This window comes from Bufo bufo, chromosome 7 (genome assembly GCF_905171765.1).
Source record: "Bufo bufo chromosome 7, aBufBuf1.1, whole genome shotgun sequence".
NCBI lineage: Eukaryota > Metazoa > Chordata > Amphibia > Anura > Bufonidae > Bufo > Bufo bufo.
The window spans coordinates 83,896,351-83,913,553 of NC_053395.1; the positions used below are offsets into that span (position 1 = coordinate 83,896,351).

Consider the following 17,203-nt stretch of genomic DNA (forward strand, 5'->3'; position numbering starts at 1 on the left):
CATAAATCTGCCCCAAAGAGTCTTAAAAATAAAATTGAAATCCTGTTTTGCAACAACTTTTAACCCCTTAGTGACCAGCCCGTTTTGGGCCTTACTGACCAAGCGTTTTTCTTTTTTCATAGTAGTGTTCCAAATGCTATAACTTTATTTATTGTAGTTTTTAATGGCGCCATTTTGGGGTACACAACTTTTTTTTTTCTTTTTATGGAGTTCTGTGATGGCTTGATTTTTGGGGGAAGAGTTGTATTTTTCATTGGTATTTTGTAGTAAATGTCGCTTTTTGAGTGCTTATTACGTTTTTTCGGTGGCAACTAAATAAATTAGCAATTCTGGCTTTTTTTTATTTTAACTTTTTTACGGTGTCCACCGTAGTGGATAATTTACGTGATATTTATGTAGTTCGGGTCTTTATGGACACGGCGATACCAAACATATGGGGAAGATTATTTTTTTGCAAATTTTTTCCATTGAAAAGCAATTAAATTTTTTTTTAATTGGATTTTTTTTATTGAATCTCTTTTTTTTTAACCACTTAATAGTCCCACAAGGGGACTAACACAGACCACTTTTTGATTGCTATTAAAATGCAATGCACTATCCCTATAGTGCATTGCATTTTAATGGAAATGCTATTCTGACATTGACCAGCAGGCTGCGCCAGAGAGGCACAGCCTGCTGGAAATTACTCAAGGCTGGTCTCGGGCCTACATCAGACCCCAGGCAGCCTTCACACAAATTCGCAACCCGCAATCGCATTTGCAGGGTGCCGATGGGAGACAGAGGGAGTTCGCTCCCTCTGTCAGCACTTTACATGCGGAGGGCACCATTGAGAGCCGGGTTCCCGATCCCCAGGGGACGCACGCAGCGCTTATACTGGGTAACCATAAAAAAGCGGCGGCCCAGCCTAAGGCCCCTTAGTGACTGCCGTAAAAAGGTGTATGGGTGGTCACTAAGGGGTTAATTAGAAATTGATTAATCTCTCTTACATAGGAGATGCCAATGAGACTGTAATCATGCAACTCTACAGCCCTGGAAAGTCATATATAATTTAGGTTTGTAAATGTAATTGTGCATAGCAATGAGCCTAAGACAAGAGGTCTACAAATGTTGTGGTACTTGATTAGTTTATCACAAAATGGGTGACTTTACGCAACAGTGAAGGCGTCAAACGCCTATATTCACTGTGACTGAACGGTGTTCTCAGGCAGACTAAACTGAAGCATTCACTCACTGGCACACTTGACATGTCACATCAGACTGGAGGCCTCCTGTGAAAATTTGGTCTATAATGCAGTTACAGTGGTTCGGATTATTGGCCTTTTTACCATTGTCATCACCTGGTTAAAAAAATAAAAAATAAATAAAATTACATCACTCTATGTATAACATGTAAATTAGTTTTGATTAATCCTACACACCCAGGGGATAGACACACAACAAAAATACACGGGAAATGTCTACTTCTTCAAATATTTACTTTCCATTGGGTTTTTCGCCAGGGTTCCAGGTTGTTGTTTTTTGATGACAGGAGGCCAGCCGAGATACTCTTGAAATTTAGTCTCAAGTACCTAGCTGCCCTTGTCTGCCCAAAAGGGGATAACCCATCCCCGAAACTGCCTGCCGGATCTGGAAATCCGTGTGCAAATGGATAGCATTTGTAGACTGATCTGTCTTTATTTTTTGCATTTTTGACCCTTTCAGTACCAAGCCACTTTTCACCTTAAATCCCAGGCAGATTTTTGCAAATCTGACATGCGTCACTTTGTGCTAATAACTTTGGAACGCATTTACTTATCCAAGCCGTTCTGAGACAGTTTTTTCGTGACACATTGCACTTCATGACAGTCATAAATTTGATTCAATATATTACACTTTTATTTATGAAAAAATCCTTAATTTAGCAGAAATTTAAAATTTTCCAAATTTGAATTTCATTACTTTTGAAACAGATAGTAATACCTCATAAAATAGTAATCAACATTCCCCATATGTCAACTTTATGTTGGCATCATTTTGTAAAGGTCATTTCTTTTAGGACGTTAGAAGATTTTTCAAATTGTCCCCAAAATTTCCCCCCAAATTTTTTTAAGCACCAATTCAGTTATAAAGTGATTTTGGTGTGCTTATGTAATGGAAACCCCCAATAATTGACCCCATTTTAGAAACTTCACCCCTCAGATTATTCAAAACTGATGTTACAAACTTTGTTAACCCTTGATGTGTTCCACAAGAATGAAATGAAAATGGACGTTAAATTTCAAAAGGTCACTTTTTTTGGTAGATTTTTTTATGTTAATTTTTTTTGCAACACAGTAAAGTGTTAACAGCAAAATAAACCTCAATATGCATTACACTGATTCTGCAGTTTACAGAAATACCCCAAATGTGTTGTTAAACTGCTCTATGGGCATGTGCCAGTGTTCATAAGGAAAGCAGAGCCATATGGATTTTGGAGGCATATTTTGCTATAATGGTTTTTAGACGCCATTTTGTATTTGAAGACACCATGAGGTACCGCTATAGTGTAAACCCCCAAAAAGTGACCCCATTCCGGAAACTAGACCCCTCAAGGAGTATTTCAAGGTGTGTAGTGAGCACTTTGACCCATCAGGCGTTTCACAGAATTAGGAAATACTTTTTCACTTTCACAAGGGGTAACAGGACAAAATGCAACCCGCATTTTGTTACCCATTTCCCCCTGAATACGGCAACACCCCATATGTGCTTGTAGCCTGCCATATGGGCGCATAGCAGTGCTCTAGAAGCAAAGTGCAAAATATGGATTTTGCAGGCTTGAATAAACAGACATGGATTTTAAATGCCATGTCGCATGTTAAAAAATCCCTGAGATGCCCAGAAATTAAAAACCCCCAAGAAGTGACCCCATTTTGTAAAGAGCACTCCCGTACAAACATTTTAAGTGGTGGAAATGTTTGACCAAACAGGTGTATTACAGAAATTAATATGTAGTGGTTGGTGAAAAGTGGATATGTAAGTTCTGTGGACAAAATCAGTTATAAGGTGGAGAAATTACAGGGTACATCAAGGATGAAATTATTCCATGGATGAGTGATGGATTCTGAAACTATCCTTGATGCACAGGCCAGGTTTTTCAGGGCAGGTTTCGCAAACCCCCTTTTGGAACACATCCTACATCATTTTTGGGTCCTTCCCTTTCTCCCTGTTTGGGGGCCTTCAACAGGGATATGTTGCCCTGGTACAATTCGGGTAGGGTAACTTACAGAAGTACTGGGACCCTCCATTGCTTGGTTTGAAAAAAAAGGAGGGCCTTTATCTCCACCTCTTGAAATTGTAGGAATGTTCTTGTCTGGCCTCTAGATCTAAAATAGCATGAATGCATTGTACAGCGCCATCTGTACAATGTGTACGGCCAGCTTTTTGTACCACACTTTATTTTCGTGTGGCATTGTAGGGCTTCAGAACTTGATCTAAAAGATCAAACCCCACCATGTGTTTATTGTAGTCCAGGATGCAGTCTGGCTTGGGGACAGAGGTTGTGGTACCTCGTACAGCGGACTGGAACAGTGGTAGACTCGTGTAGTAATTATCCACGTAAAGATGGTAACCCTTATCCAGCAGTGGGTGCAGTAAGTCCCACACCATCTTCCCACTAACTCCTAGGACAGGGGGGCATTCTGGAGGTTCAATCCGGGTGTCCCTTCCTTCGTAAACCCGGAACTTGTGAGTGTACCCAGAGCTACTCTCACAGACTTTATACATTTTATGCCACACCTTGCCCGCTTGCTGGGCACGTACTGGCGGAATCTTACACTCCCTTTGAAAAGTAATAAGGATTAGTCTACACAGCCATTTTGTTCTGGGGTGTACACTTCTGAGAACTTTACGTTGAAGTGGTAAAAGGATGAGCCTAATTTTGCATAGACTGTCAAATGCAGGGTCATTCTGGGGTGGGCACTGTGCATTATCGTTGTAATGCAAAAATTTCAGTATTGCTTGGAATCGATTACGGGCCATGATATTACTGTAAATTGGAGTGTGGTACAAAACATCCGCACTCCAATACTGATTTTTACTAAGCCCATATTCAGCAAGAGCCCCCAAAAGGTCATCTCTGCTGAATTTACTGGGGGCCAACCTTGGGGTTTAGCGTATTGTGGTGTGGGGTTCTGGGAAATAAATTGCTGTTCGTATAAATTGGTTTGAGTTACCATCAAATTTATAAATCTTCAGAGAATAAGATTTTAAAGGGAACCTGTCAATGGGATTTTGTGTATAGAGCTGAGGACATGGGTTGCTAGATGACCGCTAGCACATCCGCAATACCCTGTCCCCATAGCTCTGTGTGCTTTATTTGTGTAAAAGATAAAAATAAATAGATTTGATACATATGCAAATTAACCTGAGAGAAGTCCTGATCTCAGCTTCATTTGCATATGTATCAAATCGTTTTTTTTTTTACACAATAAAAACAAACAGAGCTATGGGGACTGGGTAATGCGGATGTGCTAGCGGCTATCTAGCAACTCATGTCCTCAGCTCTATACACAATATTCCAGTGACAGGTTCCCTTTAAAAATATATATATTTTGTGAAGCCCAAACAATCTGAATTCCTGAGTTGCCCACAAACTCATGAATTTGGGGCTTATAATGCTTAGAGGGTGAGGTCCATTTGGGGTCACTCTGGGTGGCTGTCTCCACTGCTACCCTGGGGCGCCTTCTAGTGGTTTCCTCATCACCGGATGATGATGAGGGGGTAGAGGAGTAGAGGAAAGTGGCATCCTCTTCACCCTCACGGCCGACTTCGTATCAGAGGCAAGATATGCGTATGCCTCTTAAGCCGAGTAAACTCGTTGAGATGGACGGGCAATTTTTATTTTATTGGGGTGTAACGAGTGAAATATGTAAAACTTTAGAGTGGGGTGTGAATGAGGTGCTTTCACACGTGAAGGGGCTTGTAATAAATTGAAATTAAATGTAGGAGAAAAAAAAAAAAAAAAAAAGTGAAAAAATAAGCAGACTCAATCAGTAACAGACACTACTGATCGGTATTACCGTATTTTTCGCTTTATAAGACGCACCTAGGTTTTTGAAGAGGAAAATAAGAAAAAAATATTTTGAACTAATGGTAATCTGCGGATGACTGTTATGGGGGGGGGGGGGGGGGGGGGGGGGGCTCTGCGGATGACACTCATGGGGCTCTGCGGATGACACTCATGTCATCCACAGATCCCCATAAGTGTCATCTACAGATCCCCCATCAGATGCATCAGTGTGGAGGGAGGAGGCGGGGACACTCATGGCGGGGCCCGATGCAGTGACTCTACTCTAATACACCGGCGTCTCCCTCGGTCATGCGCCGCCTGCCGCAGCTCCCTCCTCATGCGCCGCCTGCCGCAGCTCCCTCCTCATGCGCCGCCTGCCGCAGCTCCCTCCTCATGCGCCGCCTGCCGCAGCTCCCTCCTCATGCGCCGCCTGCCGCAGCTCCCTCCTCATGCGCCGCCTGCCGCAGCTCCCTCCTCATGCGCCGCCTGCCGCAGCTCCCTCCTCATGCGCCGCCTGCCGCAGCTCCCTCCTCATGCGCCGCCTGCCGCAGCTCCCTCCTCATGCGCCGCCTGCCGCAGCTCCCTCCTCATGCGCCGCCTGCCGCAGCTCCCTCCTCATGCGCCGCCTGCCGCAGCTCCCTCCTCATGCGCCGCCTGCCGCAGCTCCCTCCTCATGCGCCGCCTGCCGCAGCTCCCTCCTCATGCGCCGCCTGCCGCAGCTCCCTCCTCATGCGCCGCCTGCCGCAGCTCCCTCCTCATGCGCCGCCTGCCGCAGCTCCCTCCTCATGCGCCGCCTGCCTGCTTATCTCACTTTATGAATGAACGGGCAGGCGGCGCATGACAGAGCGAGCTGGGGCAGGCGGCGCATGACAGAGCGAGCTGGGGCAGGCGGCGCATGACAGAGCGAGCTGGGGCAGGCGGCGCATGACAGAGCGAGCTGGGGCAGGCGGCGCATGACAGAGCGAGCTGGGGCAGGCGGCGCATGACAGAGCGAGCTGGGGCAGGCGGCGCATGACAGAGCGAGCTGGGGCAGGCGGCGCATGACAGAGCGAGCTGGGGCAGGCGGCGCATGACAGAGCGAGCTGGGGCAGGCGGCGCATGACAGAGCGAGCTGGAGCAGGCGGCGCATGACAGAGCGAGCTGGAGCAGGCGGCGCATGACAGAGCGAGCTGGAGCAGGCGGCGCATGACAGAGCGAGCTGGAGCAGGCGGCGCAGGACAGAGCGAGCTGGAGCAGGCGGCGCATGACAGAGCGAGCTGGAGCAGGCGGCGCATGACAGAGCGAGCTGGAGCAGGCGGCGCATGACAGAGCGAGCTGGAGCAGGCGGCGCATGACAGAGCGAGCTGGAGCAGGCGGCGCATGACAGAGCGAGCTGGAGCAGACGGCGCATGACAGAGCGAGCTGGAGCAGACGGCGCATGACAGAGCGAGCTGGAGCAGACGGCGCATGAGGAAGGAGATGCGGCAAGCGGCAGATGACCGAGGGAGATGCCGGTCTGCGCCGTCTTAATGCTATACTTACGGTACTACAGTAAGTACCGTACAGAGCATATACAATTAGATATAGATCAGATTGAATGTTTAACAGTTGCGGGGCCCGGTGTATTAGAGTAGAGTCACTGCACCGGGCCCCGCCATGAGTATCCCCGCCTCCTCCCTCCACACTGATACTTCGCTGGCTGCGCTGTGCGGCATAGCGGCCAGCGAAGTATTCGCTTTAGAAGACGCACGGCAATTTTCCCCCCCACTTTTGGGGGGGAAAAAAGTGCGTCTTATAAAGCAAAAAATACGGTAAGTGGTTTTAAAATGCACGCACGCAGATGGTGCGTTCGTGCAAAATGGTAAACTGACAACACTAACTGAAATGGATATATAGATATATATTATATATCTATATATCTCTCCATCTATCACTAACTGCAGGTCTTTTTTCACAGAAAAAAAAACAAAAACAAAAATGTGCCGATATAAATGAGCACACTAGTTATCAGTTATAGAAATATAGAGCTCTCTATATATTTATATAAACCCCTAACCACTTTTTTTGGTTCAAAAAACGCAAAAAAGTTATCCCCCGGTGCTGAGCAGGCAGGCATGTACTGAACAGCACTTGGCGGTCACCGCTCGCACGCAGAAGAAGAAAAAATAAATAAAGCGCAGGTACCAAATGACGTCCGTTAGGGACAGGGACGGAGGGTGGTCTAGGGATCTGGAACTGATGCAAATAGGGAAGGGGGGGGGGGGGGGGGATTTAATTATTGCAGCAGTTCCAGATGTTTTTATTTTCTTCTTTCAGCAGGTAGAATCGCAGTAAAAGTGCAGTGGTGTGGAACCACAAATCCCAGCAGGTCAGATACAGCACAGAGAGGCACAGGTCCACTCTGCATGCAGTCACCAGCTAGAATGGCTGCATGCAGGGAGGATCTGCCCTTTCCTGTGCAGCTGGCGCTGCCATTGGCTGGAGCGTTGTTCCAGCCAATAGCAGCGCTGGCAGGGGACGCCAAACACTAGTACTGGTGTCCCCTGCTTGACCCAGGGGAAACAGGTTCTGACCAGTTCAGCACCAGTCACCCCTGTACAAACAGTGTTCCACCCCCCTGCAGCTTCCTGGATGAATGAAAAATCATCCGGGGTTGCGATTGGCTGATTTCTGCAGACTGGCCAATCGCAGCGATCCATGTTGCAGGGGCGCAGAAAAACCTCCATCTGCCCCTTGGGAAGATGGCTGCCTGCCGTCCTGAGCAGCCATCATCACCCAGTCACCGGGCGATTTCGCTCAAAGACCGGGTGAACACCGCGCCGTAGCTCTACGGCGCTGGTACTTTAAACCCAGTTCCTAGCGCCGTACAGCTACGGCGCTGGTATCCTACGGGTTAAAGGTCTGCGCATGCGCAGACCGGAAAACTGGATCCGTTTTGCCAGAACACTTGGTGCCGGATCCGGCATTAAAGGGTTTCTATCACTTCGTTTCACCTATTTAGCTTTCAGACACTAGCGATCCGCTAGTGTCTGCTTTATCTAACCATCCTAATATAAGAGCTTATTGTCCTGCCGTTTAGCTAAAAAAAATAACTTATATAGATATGCAAATGAGCCTCTAGGTGCTATGGGGGCGTCATTAGCACCTAGAGGCTCCGTCTACCTTAACAAACTGCCGCCGCCAAGCGCGTCCCACCAGCCCGCCCATCTCCTCCGGAATGCGATGCTCCTCGTATTCGGCGCATGCGCAGTGAATGTCTGATCGCTTCCCTGCTCAGACATCTCCACTGCGCCTGCGCCGATGACGTCATAGTGCTCCGAGGAACAGGCGCAGTGGAGATGTCTGAGCAGGGAAGCGGTCAGACATTCACTGCGCATGCGCCGAATACAGACGCGCACAAGTAGCATCGCATTCCGGAGGAGATGGGCGGGCTGGAGGGACGTGCTGGGCGGCGGCAGTTTGTGAAGGTAGACGGAGCCTCTAGGTGCTAATGACGCCCCCATAGCACCTAGAGGCTCATTTGCATATCTATATAAGTTATTTTTTTAGCTAAACGGCAGGACAATAAGCTCTTATATTAGGATGGTTAGATAAAGCAGACACTAGCGGATCGCTAGTGTCTGAAAGCTAAATAGGTGAAACGAAGTGATAGAAACCCTTTAATGCATTTAAATGGAAAATAATGCCGGATCTGGAATTCCACCAAGAGTTCCGGAATTTTGAACGGAGAAAATACTGCAGCATGCTGCTGGATTTTCTCCGGCCAAATACCGTAAGAGGGACTGAACTCAAGACATCCTGATGCATACTGAACGGATTGCTCTCCATTCAGAATGCGGATAAAACTGATCAGTTTTTTCTGGTATTGAGCCCCTAGGGTGGAACTCAATACCGGAAAACTAACGCAAGTGTGAAAGTACCCTAACTTTCACATCTGCGGCACTGTGGTCTGGCTGCCAGTTCCGGCAGAGAATGCCATGCATAAAGCGAAGTGCTTTGTCCAGCCGATTCTTGGCATATTTTCCTGCATTGTGGATGGAACACCGCTGCAACCCATTACAGTTAATAGCGTTTGAGGGCATTCCGGTTGCATCCGGGTGTGCCATTTCTGGAGAATTCTGGCAGGCTGTTCTGGCGGAATCCACGCCGCGGATGTGAAAGTAGCCTAACTAGCTAAACATGAAGCCTGTAGTGATCCAGCCACACACCATAATGATCAACAGGTCAGGAGCATGATCACTTAGGCCTCTTTCACACAAGTTAGTTAGTTCTGATTATTCATTTCAATGGGTCTATGCACGAGCATTGTTCTTCACACATAATTTTTGTGTTGCGAGAGAATCGCAGCATGTTCTATATTCTGCGTTTTTCACGCAGCCTTGGCCCCATAGAAGTGAATGGGGCTTCAGTGAAAAACAGAAGATTGTATCCAGGTGCAATGCATTTTTCACTGACTGATGCTAGATTTTTTTTTTTTGTGAAAAACGTATCAAAACTGACTGCATCTACACAGGAAAAAACAAACATTAAACGCAATTGCAGACAAAACTGACAACTTGCGAAAGGGTGAGAGTTTCACTGAACGCATCCTGATGCAATCTGTATCGTTCATGTGAAAGGTCTTAGAAATGAACTGGACACGATTGAGGTGTACAAGCTTACCTTTGCAATGTCTGTGCAGTACATCTAATGCAGCAATTAGAAATTCATGTGCATCCTGTTGCTCGTACCCTGCTAAATGCCGTGCATGTGTCCATACTAGGTGCAGTAGCCTATAGGGAATGTGTGGAGAACGGTGCCCAGAGTAAAACTAATTAATGAGGAGAAAAGAAAATAAATCACTGTAGATCAAAACTGCATGATACCATACAGTAAAGTTAGGGAACATTCTTACATACAGAACTGAACACAAGCTCTACAGACAAGGAAACCCACAACATCTGTATAAAATGTGCAAGCTTGTGCACACAATAAGACTTCCAAGTTACATTATCTCCATCTAGTGGTGAAGGCTGTGTTACGTCATAATGCAGACCAAAGCCTCAAACAACATTCAAGTCATCCAGGTCATTACTGCAGTCATCTCAGAATCCACAAATTATACATAGTGGGCTAGAAGTGCATGTAAAGCTAGGTTGACATCTGTGGCAAAATTCTAGTTCCAGCAAAGGAAAAGAAAACCAGAAACAACAGATCTGGTCGGCATATGTTGGACACCACTAGATCCCACTGACCATAATGGAGTCCGCAGGGTTTCCAGCATGCATACCGACATTCTGCTGAACAAAATACTGCTGCATGTAGTGGTATTTGGGCAATTTTCAACAGAGGTTCCTGCTGGAGCCTCCACTACAGATGTGACTCTAGACTACTAGAGTAGTGATGCCAGTGTGGTGTACATGTCATCTCTTCTCAATGACAATCACTGTACAAGCATTTCAGGTTACATTTGTGACATGCATCAACAAAAACACAGTATACATTTTCAGCTTTTTTTGAGTACAGCAATGGTGTAGCTTTACACCTTAGGCCTTGTTCACCCATCAGTTATTGTGAGCGACCAGCCACCTTGGAAAGGGCTTTGCTATAGTTTACTGCACAGATACCGCCAAAACATTGGATTACACTCACTGTGGCCACTTCATTATCATAATTGGTGTGGTTCCCCACAGATCATAAAATGATTACAAAATCCCTTTACCTAAGGTACCACTGTTTATAATGATAGAATTTCAGTGGCTCAACCAACCTAATCTACAGTGTGGTGCACTCTCCACGACACACCCTAGGTCAGTAATTACACAGGAATAAAAGTCTAAAGTTTGGAGCGCACACAACTATCCGATGTTCTCAGATAGTTGTGGCCTTTCAGACTTTGGACTTTTACCACTGTTTATAGCCGAGATACCATCAGGTCTTACTAACGGTAGTCATATTTAAAAGTAAAATTTAGATGAACCAATAATTGTCTAGATTATCAGTGAACACTCGTTCACGATAATCTGCCCATCTAAATGTGCGGCCGATCAGCCGATGAACAACCAAAACGCTCGTTCATCAGGTGATCCTGTCGTTCTTGCAGGCACCACCGATCGTTTCTTCTTTATGGGGACGAGTGAATCGCAATACTGTGAAGGAGATCGCTACATGTAAATGTAAATCAGCTGGTTGACGAGAAGGCACGTGCCGTGCCAGCGCAGCCTTCTCCATGCTGCGACAGCAAGCAGGTAAACAATGGAGAAAGCAGCGCTGACATGGTGCAGGCCTTCTCTTCAACCAAATGATCAGCAGGGGTGTCAGATCCACATATTGATGACCTATCCTGAGGATAGGTCAATGAAAAATAACTTGGACCACCCCTTTAAGAAAACCTGTAATTTATACATTTAGATCTCTGCTCTTCCTAAACTTAAAAGGGTTGTCCAAGTTCAGAGCTGAACCCAGACATACCCATAATTTCACCCTAGCAGCCCCCTGACTTTAGCATCGGAGCAGTTCATGCTCCGATGCTCTCCTTTGCCCTGCGCTAAATCGCGCAGGGCGAAGGCTCTTTGGTTTACAATCACACAATGTCGGGCGGAAGATTCCGCCCGGCAGTGTGTTCGGTAACGACCCCGGCTGTGATGGGCGTGCTTTAGCGCTGCCCTAGCAGTTTTACTGGCTAGGTCAGTGCTAAAGCCCACCCATCAGTGCCGGTGACATCACCGGGCTCCCTGGCAGCCCCATGGAGAGCCCAGTAAGTCACCGGATCTCCAAAAAATGCCTTTGCCCTGCACGATTTAGCGCAGGGCAAAGGAGAGCATCGGAGCATGAACTGCTCCGATGCTCAAGTCAGGGGGGCTGCCTGGGTGAAAATGGAGGTATGTCCGGGTTCAGCTCTGAACCTGGACAACCCCTTTAAGTCCACTCTTGTGTACAGCCAATGACTGACAGCTATCTCTGTATACACACTTCTACAGGAAATACTAACCATCACTGTTAAGATGGCTTTGTGTATAACTAAAGTCATGAAGAGCAGAGATTTTGAAGTATAAATTACAAGTTTTACTGAATCTTCTCCCACAAAACTGTATAAACCTGCTCTATAACGTGCCGCCTGCAGGTTGCACTGCATTTTATAGTGACAGGTTCTCTAACTAAATTTCTACCTTTAAAATCGTGTTTTGACAGCTGTTATTGCAGCCATTGGCTTGTTAGGATAGAATGGAGGTTTCCAAGCTGTAAGACTGTGCCGGCGTTCATCGCACATTAATTTAGTGTTCCTACAGCTATGTAATGTGTAGAAGCTTTGCTTTCCGAGAAGACCCGGCACCGTTTTGCTTCCAATAATTCCACTCTCCTTGCATGACACCCACAATTTGTGGCTTACATACAGAGAATTTACTCGTGTCATCACAAGCTATAATTCTCATGTGTTTTTAGTAGATCGTCATATTTTGCTCCTGACTACCTCATCAGCATTTTTTTCTTCTGTTACCGTACTAGCAACTAGTGTACGATTACTGTGCGTTACAGAAATGTAAAGCATCCAAACAGATTGAGGAAATAACTGCGAGGACTGGTGGGATTGAAATGGCTCATCAGTAAAGCACATCTTAAGAGATCATATATTCAACAGGGATTTCTGTCCCAGTAAAAAAAAAAAAAAAAAAAAAAGTAAAAAAGGGGTACAGCTGCCCAGGACTGGGACAGGGCACAATACTGTACTGCCCAAAATACACAGGTGTCTCCCCATAGCTTTTGTCAGACTGGCCACAAAACTGGAATAGGTGGGATAATTTAACTATGTCTATGCAGGAGACTTTGAGATGTGGATCAGAATAACAGAGCTAATTAGGTCATTATACTGATGTATTAATCAGCACAGAATTTGGGCCTAAAATGACACACTGCAATACATTTTTAAGCAGAACTTCTATATTGAAAAGTTAAAGGGGTATTCCGGTAGGTAAAAGTTATCCCCTATCCTATAACTGATCTCAAGAACTGTGCCTTATGCCCCCTTGCTGCTCCCCTAAAATGATCAGAGTGTCTGGTCACACATGTGCACAGGCGGCTCCATTCATTTGAATAGGATTTACGGAGATAGCCAAGTACAGCACTCACCTCCGCACGCATGCGCGACCGGCTGCTCTGGTCATTTTAGGGGAGCAGCAAGTGGATGGGCCCCTGTTCTCGTGATCGGTGGGGGTCCAAGCAGTTGGATACTTGATAAAGGGGTATTCCAGTAGTTACAAGTTAAGATAGGATGTATAAAGCCCATTCACACACAAAGATCATAATCCCGAAACCGTAGAACAAAAATGGAGAAAACAACAAGACATACACTTCAGTAAGAACTAGATCAGGGATCAGCAACCTCCGGCACTCCAGCTGTTCTGAAACTACACCTCCCAGAATCCACCTTTCACTTTTTTTTGTAAATTCTTTATTTAAATTTTCAAATGTTTTTTGAACAGACAAAAATATCAGTGAAGGGACGCAGCCCAACAATTGTATTAGGTGTATTTAAACATATATAAGCAACTGAATCAAATAAAAAGACTGAATAGCATAGACATCTACTTAACATCCGGTATCCGGAGTGTGAACAGAAGCATAATACAGTAAGAGAGAGGTGTGAATCTAAGAAAGGAGAGATGAGAGGAGGGTGGGATGGGGAGAAAAGAGAAAACAAAAAACACCCTTCTGGATTCTATGCTGTCAATGTTGTGTATTCCTGTCTCCTTTCATTTCTATGGGAGTTACAAGAACAGTTAAGTATGCATGCTGGGAGTTGTAGTTTCAGAGCAGCTGGAGCGCCGAAGATTATCGATCCCTGGACTAGATAACATTGTTTGATCCAATCTCAGTGAAGAGACTGACCAGGGCATGCTAAAACAGGACACCTAACAGACAGAAAGCACTCTGATCGGCAATGTACCTACCTCCTGAAAGAGTGTGGACATTTCACAAACCAAGCACGAGTTTGGGCTTTGCATTTCACATTTGTGACGGTCAGAGAGGAAGAAGTCTCGTAGCAGAGGAGTGTGGGTAAGTGCCTGGACAATACAGTTCATAAAACATGTGTTCCCAAGATTTATTAAACCTCGCAAACCTGTGATGAAGATGAAAAGTTGTCAGACATAAAAAGACTTCAGTATACAGCAGCGGATGTATTCTTAGCAGGAATTAATTTCATTTCAGTTTCGTTAATCAGATTTAAGTACTCATGCACACAGCTGTGTCCTTATTTCGATGCGCGAACCATGCCTTCTGCGTGCATGCCACATTTTTCTCACTTCCATCAGTAGAAATGACTATTCTTATCCACAATGCAGACCAGAATAGGACATTCTGTAACCCGCAGAACGGCCAAATGGATCCGCAAAAATACGCCCGTTTGCATTGCCTCAGAAATTAAATAGGTCAGTGTGCTATCCACACAGCATATGGAGGACTTAGTTCGAAAAATACTATTGTTTAATATATTTTTTTTTTAATGCCCCTGCCATCTTGTAAGGATACATCTAGCATTATCTGTACGGACGGTGGAGCAAGGAAGGTCTGCTTACTGTAGAGAAAAGGGACTGAAAAGCAGCAACAAGCAGCCTTATCCAGCAGTCATTAAATTCTATACCATTCAATGAGATATAGCAGCTTTGCTTTATAGACTGGGAAAAGCATCACTGGATGAGACCACAAAGGGTAAATAACACATCACAACAGTCAATGCCAACACTATATAGTGCATCTACAATAGCAGTATAGAAGAGTCAGTAACAAATTACCCATAATGTGAGTCTGTCCAGGATGGCACCAACCCTGATGAAGGGTCACCGAAACAAACATTGGGATTGGCACCATCCTGAACAGAGATAAATGCTGCTATTGTAAATGCACTTTATAAAGTCAGTAGGGATGAAACATCTGAAGTCAATTTGCATAAAAATTCATTTCAGCACACGCTCCGTACAGTATTAGAATGCATTTGCTCTGATGAGCCGAAGTTATTACTTTGCGAAGTCTCACGAGACTTCGCATAATACCTTCAGAAATGGATTTCTACTGTAAAAACGAGATTTTTGTATAACTTACCAGTAAAATCTCTTTCTCGCTCTTCCTTGGGGGACACAGAAGACCTTGGGTATAGCTCAGCTCCCTAGGAGGCGTGACACTAGGTGAAAACTGTTAAGCCCCTCCTCCAGCAGCTATACCCTCAGCCTGGAGAGAGAGACTGCCAGTTGCGTGTCCAAGTAGTGAGAAAAGGCAATGTCCAACAAGTGGAACCAACAAGCCAACTACCAAATGGGGTAAACCAAGTCCGGAAAACAGTGTAGAAAAAAAAAACCAAATAAATGGGTGGGTGCTGTGTCCCCCAAGGTAGAGCGAGAAAAAGATTTTACTGGTAAGTTACACAAAAATCATGTTTTCGCGCCCATTTTCCTTGGGGGACACAGAAGACCTTGGGACATCCGAGAGCAGTCCAAGGGGGGGGGGGGGGGGGGGAACGACCACAGCACCAAGGCGAAGCACCCGAAGGCATCAAGGAACCGCCGCCTGCAAAACCAGGCGGCCCAAGGCAGCATCCGCCGAAACCCAAGTATGCACCCTGTAGAACTTGGTAAGGCGTGCAAGGAAGACCGGTGGCCGCCTTGTACAATTGCGCGGCCGAAGCCCAATGTCTCCGGCCCAGGAGGCACCAACCGCTCTGGTGGAATGAACGGTGACACCGAAGGCGGAACCCTGCCCTTGGTGCGGTAACCTCAGCAATAGCCATTCTGATGAAGCGGGGGAAAGCCACCCTGGAGGCCGTCAAACCTTTGCGCGGACCTCCTGGAACCACAAGAGTACGAGTGTCGACAAGAGCCGGTGATCTCCAAGTAAAACTGCAAGGCCCGAACAACGTCCAATCGAAGAAGTGTCCGTTCCCGGGGGTGGGAAGGGGAGGACGATGGCCTCGTTGAGATGAAAGGCAGATACCACCTTCAGAAGGAAGGAAGGGACGGGATGGAGAACACCCCTGTCCTGGGGAAGGACAGAAGGCTCAGAACGAGAAGGGCCGCCATTCAGACACCCGTCAGAGACACGATGGCTACAGAAACACAACCGTACAGGACAGAAGCAGTAGAGAGAACTTCTGTAACGACTCCAAGGGAAAGCTTGGAGTGCCGAGAGCTCAGTATGTAGTTCCTAGGGCAGTACCGACGGTACAGAGGAACCAATGAGCCACTCCATGGAAGGTGGTCTTGACAGGCCCAAGAGGGGCCAGGGAACGCTGGAAGAGGATGGACAGCGCCGACACTTGACCCTTCAAGGAACAGAGTCCCAGTCCCAGGTCCAGGCCGGACTGGAGAAGGCAGAGTGGGGGAATGCCCAGCTTCTCACAGAAACCCAGGTAAGAACTCTAAGGCCCCTTTCACACGGGCGAGTATTCCGCACGGATGCGATGCGTGAGATGAACGCATTGCACCCGCACTGAATACCGACCCATTCATTTCTATGGGGCTGTTCACATGAGCAGTGATTTTCACGCATCACTTGTGCATTGCGTGAAAATCGCAGCATGCTCTATATTCTGCGTTTTTCACGCAACGCAGGCCCCATAGAAGTGAATGGGGTTGCGTGAAAATCGCAAGCAAGTGCAGATGCGGTGCGATTTTCACACACGGTTGCTAGGAGACGATCGGGATGGAGATCCGATCATTATCATTTTCCCTTATAACATGGTTATAAGGGAAAATAATAGCATTCTGAATACAGAATGCATAGTAAGATAGCGCTGGAGGGGTTAAAATAAATAAATAATTTAACTCACCTTAATCCACTTGCTCGCGCAGCCCGGCATCTCCTTCTGTCTCCTTTGCTGAACAGGACCTGTGGTGACGTCACTCCGGTCGGATCATGTGATGACCGGAGTGACGTCACCAGTTGAGTTAATTTTTATTTATTTATTTTAACCCCTCCAGCGCTATTGTACTATGCATTCTGTATTCAGAATGCTATTATTGTCCCTTATAACCATGTTATAAGGGAAAATAATACAATCTACAGAACACTGATCCCGAGCCCGAACTTCTGTGAAGAAGTTCGGGTTTGGGTACCAAACATGCGTGATTTTTCTCACGCGAGTGCAAAACGCATTACAATGTTTTGCACTCACGCGGAAAAATCGCGGGTGTTCCCGTAACGCACCCGCACATTTTCCCGCAACGCCCG

The 17,203-nt window shown here is 46.3% G+C and overlaps 1 protein-coding gene across 3 annotated transcripts in view; it reads right to left on the minus strand.

Annotated features, from left to right (window-relative positions):
• The window catches only part of USP22 (ubiquitin specific peptidase 22), a 102,506-nt gene that overhangs the window by 36,643 nt on the left and 48,660 nt on the right, over positions 1 to 17,203 (minus strand). For all 3 annotated transcript variants that reach the window (XM_040440098.1, XM_040440100.1, XM_040440099.1), the window contains exons 7-9: positions 13,933 to 14,102; positions 9,668 to 9,815; positions 1,232 to 1,337 (exon numbers count right to left, since the gene is read on the minus strand). In XM_040440098.1, the coding sequence (XP_040296032.1) occupies positions 1,232 to 1,337; positions 9,668 to 9,815; positions 13,933 to 14,102 (424 nt within the window). The remainder of the gene's footprint in view (positions 1 to 1,231; positions 1,338 to 9,667; positions 9,816 to 13,932; positions 14,103 to 17,203) is intronic.